Source organism: Agrilus planipennis, unplaced genomic scaffold, assembly GCF_000699045.2.
Source record: "Agrilus planipennis isolate EAB-ADULT unplaced genomic scaffold, Apla_2.0 scaffold183, whole genome shotgun sequence".
Classification (NCBI taxonomy): Eukaryota; Metazoa; Arthropoda; class Insecta; order Coleoptera; family Buprestidae; genus Agrilus; species Agrilus planipennis.
This window is the reverse complement of record NW_020438983.1, coordinates 207,459-220,378: the sequence shown is the minus strand read 5'-3', so window position 1 is coordinate 220,378 and position 12,920 is coordinate 207,459. Positions and strand designations below refer to the sequence as shown.

Below are 12,920 nucleotides of genomic sequence, written 5' to 3'. Positions count from 1 at the left end.
GAATTTTAATTTAGATAAGTTGTTCTTTATCACATACTAAATCTTGTAATATGATAGATTCAACTTATGAAAAATTAATCCTGGGTTGTCCTCGTTTTTTAATTGTGGGTATTTTTAATTGCAATGCACCGATGCTGACTCCTAGTAGCTGATCGTGAGATTAGGCTCCACTTTATTCGTTTTTCACCGTATCGCAGACGCTCTACGACAGTCATAAGAGATAGATACGCGGAAACTTGCAAAAGGTAAATTTGATCCAATTTCTGTTAAGTATTTTTGAGGTCTTAATCTTATCGTTGTCAAAAAATTATGCTTTAAGTAAAAATCCTAATATTTATGTTTTAAGGACTTAAGAATGACGTTCTATTTTCTATGTTTCATTTTCATAATTGAATTTAATAATATTATGTTTTTCAAAAAAACTAATCATCTAATCGTAAGATAGTTATGAGTATTTTAAACTATTTTCTAAAATCAACCATGAACTAGCTAATGTTTTTTATACCTAACGTGGACGTCGGTGTAACGATGTTCCACCAGGACGACCCCGTTTTAAATTTATGAAGAATTAACATTATTTTAAAGTAGACAATAGATACTCTAGATGTCTAAAGGGAAGATTATAAAAAAAAATACGTGTAATTATACAACACGTTACTGAAGTGAAACTTCTTAAAACACACAAACATCCTATAGAGTGTAGGCACGAATACACAAACACATACAAATACATTCATACATTTTGTTAGGGTTACACTATACATGCCTGAGTTGTCTGTAACGAACGTTGCATTGAAGCGCGCTCACGGCTCAAGCGATCCCGACTACGAATTCGACTACGTGGTCGAGTAGAGGGGGAGCATCCGTTGCATTATTTCGTTACATAGCAACTCGCATGAAACGAACTTACCCTACCGTGTGTAAAGTTCAATTTCACGGTGTTACGGTGTATATTACTTGCTGTTCAAATTTTGTTTTACTTTGTTTCGGAATATTGCAATTGTATAATTTTTATGTCAATTTTGTAATTTAATTTTTGCAAGATACGTTTAAAACTGATACCAATTATGTATTTCATTTAATTGTTTTGTTTTGTAGGTATAATCGAATTTAATAATCGATAAACTCTAATCTGTTCATTTTAAATGTTAAAAATGTTACTAAAAAGTCATAAAAATTTATTATGGCATGAATAAGCAGATATTAATTAAAACGGCAAACAATATCCATTTTATAGTTTTGTTTAATTTGCCATGACGTATTTATAGGTACTATATCTTTATAAGTCAATAAATTGAGTTAAGAAATATATTACGATGCCACTATTCCGCCCAATTTATAAAAAAAGGGATGCATTGGACAGTGATTTTGCACAGTACTGGATAACCGGGTACCCGGCAAAAGTACTGCTGTTAATGGTTCGTCCCTTCGTATTGACGGGCTTTCCATTAAATACCACCCTCACAAACGTTCCAAACCACATAAGTCCCTTTCAAAAAGACATTTAAACACTAAACCAATGTATTTCTTGGTTGGGGATTTTAAACAAGAGGGTTGAGTTAAAACCGTTGAAACGAGCCTATAAAGTTTATAAACACTAAAAGTCTACAAGATGACAACATCATATTATTATTTTTTATTACGCAAATTTTTAGTATACTTATTAAATTATTATTATTGCTGGTGTTTGTTTTTTCTTTTTTGACGTGACAACGTCTTATAATTCGATGGAGCCGGCTGCACGCACGAAAAAACGTGACTCATGCGGCGTTACCTCGCTCGGAGGCGTTCCATTTAAGGCTTGAAGTGCAAGCGAGAGCGCGGAACGAGCGACAAAGAGGCACAATCGGTCTCCGCGTTCGACATCTGTCTCTCTTCTACTCGAGTGAGCGATGCGTCCGGGTGGACAGCTGCTATACAATAATACATTTCCATTTGCCTCCTTCTCTATATCCATACAAAATATCTATCAAACAAATAAAATTAAAATTTTCTTTTGAAAAATGAAACCATTCCATCAGTATTTTCTTATGACGTTGTCACGTTCAACTATCGTCAGTAAACCGACTTTACAGACAACCGATTTTTTTTCTGGTAGAATTACCCCGCACTGCCAGGTACCTAGCATCATTATCCGGCACCAGAGCAGATCCTAAAAAAGGTGCCGGATATCCGCTAGGTACCTGATTCAAACCGGGTACCCGGCTCATCCCTAATAAAAAAAAAACGTCAGTCAGTAGATGTGTCTTGTATGACTCTTTCTCTGTCAAATTTCTTTTTTGATAAATGTTGGATACGCTGAAAGATCATAAGGTTACGGTAAGGAAAAGCGGCGATGGTAAATTCGACCGATTTAGTGGGTCTCTGTTAATTGTAGTGCAATGGAGAGATTTTATAATCCAGAAAAGACAGCACCAATGAAATGGGTGTACTGTGGTCATGTCATCCTGTTTGTTTGATAGTCGGCATAGCAGTTGAATATTTATTTTACATTGTAATCACTACCGTCGAGCGTCGAGTATAAAACTTACATAATCTTACCATTAATTTTAATTATTTAATAAAAACTAAAAATTTTTGATATTTAGAATTCAGTCTCCAAAAGAAATTCATTCGAGTACATTTTTGTCAAGAAATTCTAAAACCTAGTTTTTCGTGGTTGTTTTGATCAAACAAACAAATAATTTCGATGGATAAAAAATGTTGAAAATTCTTATTTCTATTTTCGGGCCTATTACGATAAATTCTCAATAAACTTGAAAGTTAAAAAATTAAGATTTTAATTACGTATCACACATTATGCAATATTCTGTTTATTTATCATGTGAGTAATTCCTTTAATGTTTTTGTTATGTAAACTTTTAATTATTACTGCCAATGTCCGAAATGTTTTAATTGGACTTTGGACTATCCTATTTATCATTTAAAGCAATTTGTGAGAAAATGCTAGAGTGTCCGTTTGTGAGAATAAAGGAAGTAAATAAAATAGTCAAAATAGTTTATACGAACAAACGGAGTTTGTTCATTTTATTTTAAAACTCACGACTAAAATATTATGAGAAGTCTGCAACAACTTATAAATATCTTAAGTGAGTAAAAGTGAGTTAAGTCATAATGAAAATGCCGCTTTGCTTATTAATTATAATAAAATCACAGACCGTCAGTTGTTTACTACTCTAACAATGAGACTATTATGAATAATAATGAATGGCAACTATCAGCTTTTATTTGGTTTCTTGTTGTCTTTGTTTCGATTCTTTGCCCATACAACGATGTACTCTATACTCCAGGCGAAACAACATAACATGATGAAAAACGTTTGTGAATGTAGACAAAGGGGGTAACTTCCAGATTTGTCCCGAATATAACCTGCAAACGCATAAAATATTTTTATCGTATTAGATGGATTTGTGAAACTTAAAGGAATCAGAAATAAAATTCTACAATCAATTTTTCATATACATATGTATATTATAGGTAGCCAAAAATTTAAATTATCATTAGATAAGCAGGCAGAAAAACTATTGTTTTTTACTTCACCCTAAAAGGGTGTACCAATGTACAAAGTAGTTATTTTTATATCGAATTCGTGAGATTTTGGGAGAAGTTTAATTTTAAAATTTACAAATTTGGGGGTAACGTAAAAGACAGACTGATGTACCATTTTTATAATGTGATCTCAATGAGTGTGAAATAAATCTATAAAAAAGTCGTTTACGACTTTTGCCGTACTGCTATAACCACTAATAAAAAAGGGACCACATAAAACTATAATTATTTTACACTAGATTTTACTCGTGGCTTCGCGCGTGTTGATGTCCTAAATGCGTGTCAAAAGTCATCAACGTCCATATAAAACTAATCTATATATATATAAAAGAAATTCGTTTTAGTTACACTATTTATAACTCAAGAACGGCTGAACCGATTTGGCTAAAAATTGGTAAGGAGGTAGCATAGAACCAGGAGAAGGACATAGGACACTTTTTATCACGTTCCACGCGAAAAACGCAATTGACATGCAATGACAAAACGCAACTGACAGCAAAATGAAAAATTTATTAGTCCAAACATTAGTCTAGCCGTGCATTTGTTAAAAATGGTATAACAATGCGCAACTGTCAGCTAAACGTGATGTTGTCTCTGGTTCAGTATGTTTTATATATAGTCAGATTTACCTGAAACTTGGCTTTAATGCTTTTTCATATAAAATTAGTGATATACATACCTATTTCAACATTTTACAAAATTCTACTTCTTTAGGAAGCTGAAAGAGGTTTGCAAAGATTGCATGTTAGTTTTTGGTCCGATATACTTGAAACTGGTTAAAAAATTCAATCTCTATTGGGTGGGATGAATGGTGGAGACGAATTGCAATGTTTAAATGGAACATATACTATTTGTGGTCAGATTTACTTGAAACTTGGTTTTAATCGTCTCTCATTTAATTTCTGAAAGACCTATATCGACATTTTAAAGAATTCAATCTTCAAAGGGTGGGAAGATGTTGCAATTTTTGTTCGGGACATACTTTATTTGTGGTTGAATTTACGTGAAGCTTAGTATATATGCTGTTTAATATAATTATTCAAATTAAAATAGGTTGCAAGTTTTCCATGGGGTATATTTTATTTGTACTCGGATTTAGTCGAAGGTTGCTCATTGTTGAAATTAAGCAAATACGTGTTTTGGTAACTTTTAAAAACTGACCCTTAAGGATGAAATGTTGTTGCTACGTTTGTATTTGAAATCTAAGATGGCGACATTACATAAAATTAAAACGTTGTAAGGGTGAATTAAGAGTTAAAAGGTTTTATGGAGAAACTATATTAATTTCTGCGAGCGAAGCCGCGGGGAAAAGCTAGTTTCTAGATAAAAGGTACCGTATGTCTATATATTTTCTGTTCCCCTGATAATGTGCCTATTTTATTATTATAATATGAATTCAAATTTATGTACTGTACCCCTTTTTAGCGAAAACCACACATTTAATTCTTTTTTTTGTGGAAAATGACTTACACAAATTTTAAACTGAAATAGTCAGTTATTGAATTATTTTTTATTAAATTCCTATACTATTGATCAATTTCTTCAATATGCTATCATTTATCAGTACTGCAATGCATCACGTTGGTAATATCAGCGAACACAGACTTTAAACCTTGATAATGTAATTGCAGTGCATAAGTAATGCAACCAAATGATAGGAATAATAACATAATTACTCGACAGCTGTAGATCTGGGATGGTGTTGATCGATGGTTTATAAAAATTGATTGTAACTACTTTAAATACATATCTACATAATTTAATTAAAAATGTACAGAAACTAAATACAGTAGAATCCGCTTAAAATGACATCGAAAGGAAACGACAAACACGTCATACTAAGCGGGCGTCACACAAAGCATAGTCTTACAAAATAAACAACTTTCCATTTTTGGTTAGTTATTTAGTTTAATAGAGAGAAAAACTACAAATTGTATATATTTATTAACANAAAACCGCATTAAAATCCGTTGCGTAGTTTTAAAGATTTAAGCACACATAGGGACAGACAGCGGGAAAGCGACTTTGTTTTATACTTAAAAAGTTAAAGATAAAGATAAAGCTTCTAGAAAAAATACTTCATTAGTTCAATTGACAAAAATGCTGAAAATGACGATCAAAATTGTCGTGTTCAACTACTGGATAATCTTAAACACTATGAATTGTCAGAATAAGTGTAAGGAACAATAAAAAGTTTTTCAAAAACTTACTAGACTCAGTATTAGGGCTACCGTTGTTTTTACACTTCGTCCTAGCAAGAGGAGTTAGACCTAGATTAGATTACTGTTCACATATAGTTAAGGAAATGGGTTGTTCTAATTTTACGGACTGACGGTCTTATGGTGATGACGATGGTCCCTGATGCTTCTTTCATGTAATCTAGTGTATTTAGACTTCGTCAAGTATTACTACTTATCTTCTGTTAAAAATTAATTGTTTAATCAGTTTATAATGTTCGAAATGATAGGTAAATGCAAAAGACTTAATTTTTTGTTTCTTTTAAAAATCACCAATATTTTACGTGGGTTGTTTGGTTAAATTGTCTCCTTTGGACGGACTCGGCTAGTTTACGGTTCATAGTGATAATGATATAAGTTCTTACATATTTGTCGTTAGATATGTATCTGTTATTGCGATATCATTAGAATGCCGTTTTTTTGTGTGCAATTTCAAAGAACGGCCTACCGCAAAAACAGTTGTAACAAGTTCTGCGTACAACCGGGTAATAGTAAACCTGCAATTACATTATTGTTAAGCAACATATCTATTGGTGTGCGTATCAGTTTTCTTCTAACGAAAAAAAAAAAAGAATAAAATGCGCAATAAGTGTACAACAACACAACGATTGGGTTAAATTTTATTATTTTTCTTTAGGTACAGTAGAATCCGCTTGTAATGACATCGTAGGGAAATGACAAACGCGTCATACTAAGCGGGCGTCACACAAAGCATAGTCTTACAAAATAAACAACTTTCCATTTTTGGTTAGTTATTTAGTTTAATAGAGAGAAAAACTACAAATTATGTATATTTATTAAAAGAAAAAGAACGATGAATTATAATGTGAATATACATAAGAAGGGTAAGAAAAATGAGCGAAAATGTTATTATTAATCATTTAGGTCACTATAGCCGGATATGATTTCTTGAAAAATCACTTATAATAAACAATATGTGATTTTAAACGGAGTCATTATATGCAAACGTTCTTATAGAGAATTTAATATGAAAACCAAACTTAACACTGCAATTACTTCATATTAAGTGGTTGGTCAATATAGGCGGAGTCATAATAAACGAATTCCACTGTATAAGAACAAGTACAAAATGTCTATTACTTTTTTGATCAGTATTGTATTTCGGGATGATGAGCCGTGGTCTGTTTGGATTATCACATCCGTTGCAGCAAACTTTACGTCGTTTACCACATCCCCTTTGAAAATGTCTACCGCAATTGTAGACGAAACGTTAGGAGATAATCCAAACAGACCACGTCCCTTCAGCCTTGTATACAATACTGTTCAACTAGACGTCAGCCGTTAAAGCCTATATTCAACTATTACTTTTTTGTTAATTTTGATGTGGAACGAGAAGCTGGAAAACAATCAGGGATAGCTTGGATTCATCATCATAAAGGAGTCAAAAAAACTTTTAAATAATTTATCAGTACTTACCGAGAAGTGGCCCAAAAGCCACTACAAATATTCCTTTACCAACCATATGAAGACCGAATGCGGCCGGAAGCTTCTCCAAGGAAGAATATTCCGCTATGGTTATTGTGAAATTAATTAGAGCACAGCCTCTAAAGAACCCGCAAATAACGAGGACAATCACGATCATCGTCCACTCAGTCTGTTCCGCTAATACTGAAAATAAACACGAAGACATCCATTTAACAACTGAAACTACTTTATTATTTGGCAACTTTCGCCATTTTAGCTTGAGTTAGTTAAATTAGAAATAGAAAATTTTAGGAAAAACGTTATCACAAATTTGCGAACATTATTGATGTGGAGTTTTACCTATTCATTGAGAATTCCTTATGGATTGTTAGCAAGAAAAAGTTACAGAAATATTAGAACAAAAAAATCAAGTAACAAACAGTTTACTCCGATTGCACATGAAAAAAATTTGCATTAATTTTTGAAGTGAAACTTTTTTAGCAAAGGTAATGCCAGAAAGAGTCGTTATGGAAATCAATGTAACACAGTTTGTAAGTAAACACGTGCAATTTGGATACTTTTAAAAAGACAGAGGAGGTGCAATCGTGTATGCCAACAAGTTTCAGTTTGATTATGTGTTAATATGGATGAGATGCACGTCTTTTTATTTTAGTTTGAATTACAAGAAAAAAATGAAGATGATTAGAGTAGAATAAAACAAAATTGGAATAAGTCTTTTTCTTACCTGATCGACTAATTCCGAGCAGAAAGATAGAAATAAAAAACAGAGTTCGTTTCCTGATATTAAATTTATCAAAAATTGGTGAAAAGATTAACCGAACAGAACTATCAGCAGCAGCTTGAATCGACAAGAAGTTCGCTTGATCTTGTTTCGTGTACTGAAGATTGTTAAAGAAAAATGGAAGTAACATCTTAAAATTTTGTTCAGCCACGTAGAACGCTGATAAACCGAATACAAGATTTAAATATATCGGATCTGTTAGCAAGTCTAAATCCAAGAAATCAATTATCTTTTTCCAAACAGTATCTTTCTTTTTTGGTTCAAAGTGCAGAGGTTCTCTCTCCCGTATTTCCTTGAGAAGTTTGTTTTCCCTGTCATGGGTTTGAACAGCAGGATAACTCATATTTCTCCGTATACCATGAGCTAGTGGAACTGTTAGTCCGTTTTCATTGCATTTCGGTTCTTCTCTAACAGGCTGCAAAATAATAATATTTAATATGTTTTAAATTAAATTATAAAACGAATACTGACATCTTGCAAGTGAAGATGGAAACTTGATCCCGTAAAATCCATGGTAGATATACTGGAATAAATTGATTCGGTTGATGTCTTTCTGCGTCTATTTAAAAAACTCATGGTAGAAAAATTTCGAGGAAACGTCGCTTTTCTGGTCAAGGGTCGTTCGTCAAACACTTTGGGAGATAGATCTGGATTAGTTGTTACGGTTATTAAAGTGGGAGAAGTGGCATCACTTTCCAGATCCTCTTCAGCTTCCTTTATTGTTTCCATTTCCTGCAAAAGGCGGAATGGGCTAGAAAAATTTAAAATGTTAGTCCACTTTTTAAACAATAGGGGCATTTAGACGAGAATAGGTATATAATGTGTTTTAAATTTGTTGCTCCAAATTTTGCTTTTGAATTACATCACGGAATGTTCAGTATATGGTAACTACTTTTTTTACTACTCTCTTACCTCGTTTGAAGCAAAATAAAAGGACATCTTATAATAGCAGCATGAAATATAAAAGGCAGTTTTATATTATTTCATTTTGTTTTCGCGATTTCACTATTTCGCAACTTTTCCGAGTAATAATTTTCTTAAGATATAGTTGACCTCAAAAAAGTCACAGCATGTGAGGCAGTTACCCAAGTGTCTTAATGAAAACGCATTCATTTCTATCAACTGCTACCAAATAGCAATAACTGAATACGAGATTGCAAATACTTGTAATATTAAGATCTCACCTTTATCGGTTCTTCTTCTATGACTTTATCTGGAACCAAATGCCATTTGGCCGGTTGTAAAAGGGCTGATCCTACCAGTCCATGTAAAGCAATTGCGCCTAATATTAGAATAGCGCCACTAAACGTATACATTTCCAATAGGAACCCTACAGCGTGTGGTATGACGAACATACCGAAGGCTGTTCCTGCCATCGAATATCCTACCGCTTGACCTCTTTTTTTAAGGAAGTAATGGTTTAAGGAAACAAAAGTTGCTGAAGATGCTAAACCAACACCTATTCCTGTAAAAATTAATACTTAATCAATTTGCTATTTCTTCTCCTAGTTCTAATATGAAAACAGATTCAAGGTCAAAAGTAAGTCGTTATTGAGTTATAAAACCGGCATCAACGTTTCGCCTCTTGTTGGTAAACATTATCAAGACTAAAATATGTATAAATAATAGTTGAACAAAATTAGATTGTAGTGGACATGTACTAGGCCTTTTAGTTAGTTATATGCTGTTTATAAATAATAAATCGGTGTCTGCAATCGGTACATATTTTTGTAAATTATTAAAATCCAGCAACACAGATGCATTAAATAATAAATAAATAAATATGTAGTTAAAAACTTTACTGAAAAACAACACGATGTATGAATAAAATAATAAATTATTATAGCATTTCAAAACTACCTGGCTACATTAAGGACACAGAAACGTGACAGAAAGTTGTAGCAAAAAAATCGTAATTTTTTACAAAAGGTAGTTAGTTAAGTATTAGTGCATATAGTAATCACCAAATAAGTTAGTCAGTAGTTAATTAATCCATATTAAGTAGTTTTAAGAAGGATATTAATAATAAATAAATTTATTGTCCGTTCATCATTCAAAATTAAGATTAGTTACTTAACTAACTCCTTTTTGCAAAAAATTACAATTTTTTTGCTACAACTTTCTCTCACGTTTTTGTCTTATTGTAATAGCGTTCTTTAATGTCACCATGTGGTTTTTATTGCTATAATAATTTCTCATTTTATTTATACATCGTTCTGTATAACTATTTATTTATTTATTATTTTAATGCATGTATTGTTGGATTTTAATAGTTTACAAAAATATGTACTGATTGCAGACACCGATTATTATTTATAAACAACATATAACTAAAAGAAATTAGTACGTGTCTACTGCAATTAAATTTTGTTCAACTATAATTTATATATACTGTAGTCTTGATAAAGACTCCCAAAAAGAGACGAAACGTTAGCGTTAGTTCTATAACTCAGTAAAGACATTACTACCCACTTTGGCCTTGAATTTGTTTTCAAATTAATACTTAATTTTGATTCGGTTTTGCACTAGTAAATAGTAGAGGAAATTATAAATCTTGCAGTTAAATATTATAAAAAAAAATATAAAAATTTATTCATCTTTAGGTTTTCAGGTTATTGTTAATAACAGACCAATCGATAAAATTTTACTTGTATAGTAGGTATGTATATCGACCACTGATGAAAAATATTTAATTTGGTAAAATAAAATTGTAGATAATATTTGGGAAGTTTATACGTAATAAGTAAAAAAAAAGCAATGCAGCAACATTTTTCAGATGAATTGACTCGTTAGATATATCTTTGTAACAATTGTTTAAACATAAAATTAATATTTCACAAAAAGTTTTGCTCCATACCCATTTATAAAGATAAAGGTTTGAATTTCAAATACAATTTAATTACTTTACAATAGAATAAATATTAGCAAGCCGAATAAAATTGGATCAAGATAATAATTATTCAGAAACAATAGTGAAGAGAAAGAAGAATTTAGAAAGGATCACAACAATGAAAACTTAATAATTAAGAATCCATTCACGATTCATTAATGGTAATTTCTTTCTTACTTACCGTTAATAATACTGTATGTGGCAATTATATGCGTCATACTCCGGGCTGGAGAGGTCATCATTAATCCCAGAGCTGTTAAGAAGGCGCCAGCAAAAGATACTTTTCGATAAGAAAAGGCACGAATTAAAGGGCCGACAAATAAACCAGAAAAATTAATTAACGCATCTAAGGTACTCATTATCACAGCTGATCCTGTCGTCGCTACACCTATTTCGGCTAAGACGTCTCCAAAAAGAATTCCAAAGGATTGTTCTATTGATCTTGTGCATAGCTAAAAGTGAATGAAGACAGTTTCAATTCTCTGTAATGAAGCATTTTATTCCGTTATAGAGAGCGCAGAAATATAATAGAATTTTAAAAATTAATTTTTTAAGACTACTACAGGGAGTATAAAAAAATCGATAAGCACATAACCCAACAGAAAAGACCTTTGTGGTCAGTCTCCTGTCGCACAATGAACAACGACAATGAAATAAAATGATAATGATAATGTGCTAATCGTAAGTCCAAAATACTTCCACATTACTGTCTCCTTCTCTCTTCTACACATAGGGACAGATAAAGTCGATAATCGATTTCAAAGACAAATAATTCATTAGTTTCTAATCATATTTCACATCAAATGATACCAAATCGACCAATGGTCTCTTTAATAATAATTAATTCAATGTAGACAATAGGACGTCAAGGAGCAGATCTCAATATTGAAGGCTGGATGTTTGAACTGGCATCTCAAGAGTGGACAAATTTAGTAATAATTAAAGGGTTCAAATATAGAAACATAAAAATTAGTACGGCTTGATTGATAACACCAAGAACCCATTAAGAAGCGTCGAAAGTAAGTCAATCATTTACGCAAATCGTCGTCCAATGACTTAAAAAAGTTGGACAATTGGAAAAGACCGAGTCATAGCTTTTGAACGTTGGTTACTTATTCTTTACATTCAATTGTCAGTCGCACATCATAAAGGGAATTGTTTTTTGAACCACTTCGTATCATTTGATGAGAGATATAATTGTAATTTATAAACTAATGACTACTTTGACATTGAAATCGCCCATCTATTCTATCACCTTCCATAACACGTATTAAAACTGCATTTTAGGTCACACACTATGCTTTTCCAATAACACAATAAAAGCAAGAGTGGATACAAAAAACATTTCATTTGACAAATCAACATCGACGTTTCGCCTTTACTGCCTATTAAAGTATGTAGGTTTTAGATTTAATGATACTTTTTCTGCATGACAATGGTGCATAATTGTCTAGTTCTTATGAAAAAGTAAAACAATTTGTGCAACACAATATGTATAAATATATAATAAATAACAAATAACATAAGTACAATAGTTAAAACCCTGTGAAATAAACAGATTTGATAAATAATCCATCCTGAGTTTGATTCTGTAAGGAATGGAAGTTGTTTTTCTTTACTACTTATGCTACTATTCACATTAATGTGGTTCTTTGTTTCGTTACAGTTTTTTACAGAGTTGTATTCAGTTAAATGGGTTGCATTAAAGTTGAAGGGTTTCATGATATTCGTATTTTAATACTCATATTGTGTAAATAAATACATTGACTTCTTTCAACTAAATGCTTAAATGATATCAAAATAGATCATTATTAATGACATCCAAATTTCCTTTAAAAGCATCAGTGTAAAATTAATAAAATAATTAGTCCCGGCATATTTGTAAATATTTACATTGAATTGCAATAACTCTTAAATATTTTTTTGTTTAATGTGAAGTGCGCACATTTTATTTATATTTAATACTAGCTTGTCCCCGCGGCTTCGTTAGCAGAAATTAATATTGTTTCTCCATAAA

General features: G+C 31.7%; 1 protein-coding gene and 1 long non-coding RNA gene across 4 annotated transcripts in view; one reads left to right on the top strand and one right to left on the bottom strand.

Moving 5' to 3' along the window:
* Window positions 1–12,920, top strand: part of LOC108737795 — a 198,204-nt gene that overhangs the window by 60,785 nt on the left and 124,499 nt on the right. The gene's annotated exons all lie outside the window — the stretch shown is intronic.
* Window positions 2,996–12,920, bottom strand: part of LOC108737791 (monocarboxylate transporter 9) — a 15,623-nt gene continuing 5,698 nt past the window's right edge. For 2 of the 3 annotated variants that reach the window (XM_025975566.1, XM_025975567.1), the window contains exons 3-8: window positions 11,085–11,355; window positions 9,198–9,478; window positions 8,485–8,745; window positions 7,957–8,428; window positions 7,224–7,415; window positions 2,996–3,369 (exon numbers count right to left, since the gene is read on the bottom strand). In XM_025975566.1, the coding sequence (XP_025831351.1) occupies window positions 3,218–3,369; window positions 7,224–7,415; window positions 7,957–8,428; window positions 8,485–8,745; window positions 9,198–9,478; window positions 11,085–11,355 (1,629 nt within the window). In that variant the 3' untranslated portion in view covers window positions 2,996–3,217. Of the gene's footprint in view, window positions 3,370–3,795; window positions 3,864–7,223; window positions 7,416–7,956; window positions 8,429–8,484; window positions 8,746–9,197; window positions 9,479–11,084; window positions 11,356–12,920 lie in introns of all 3 variants that reach the window. The other variant, XR_003231315.1, reaches the window with a different exon arrangement.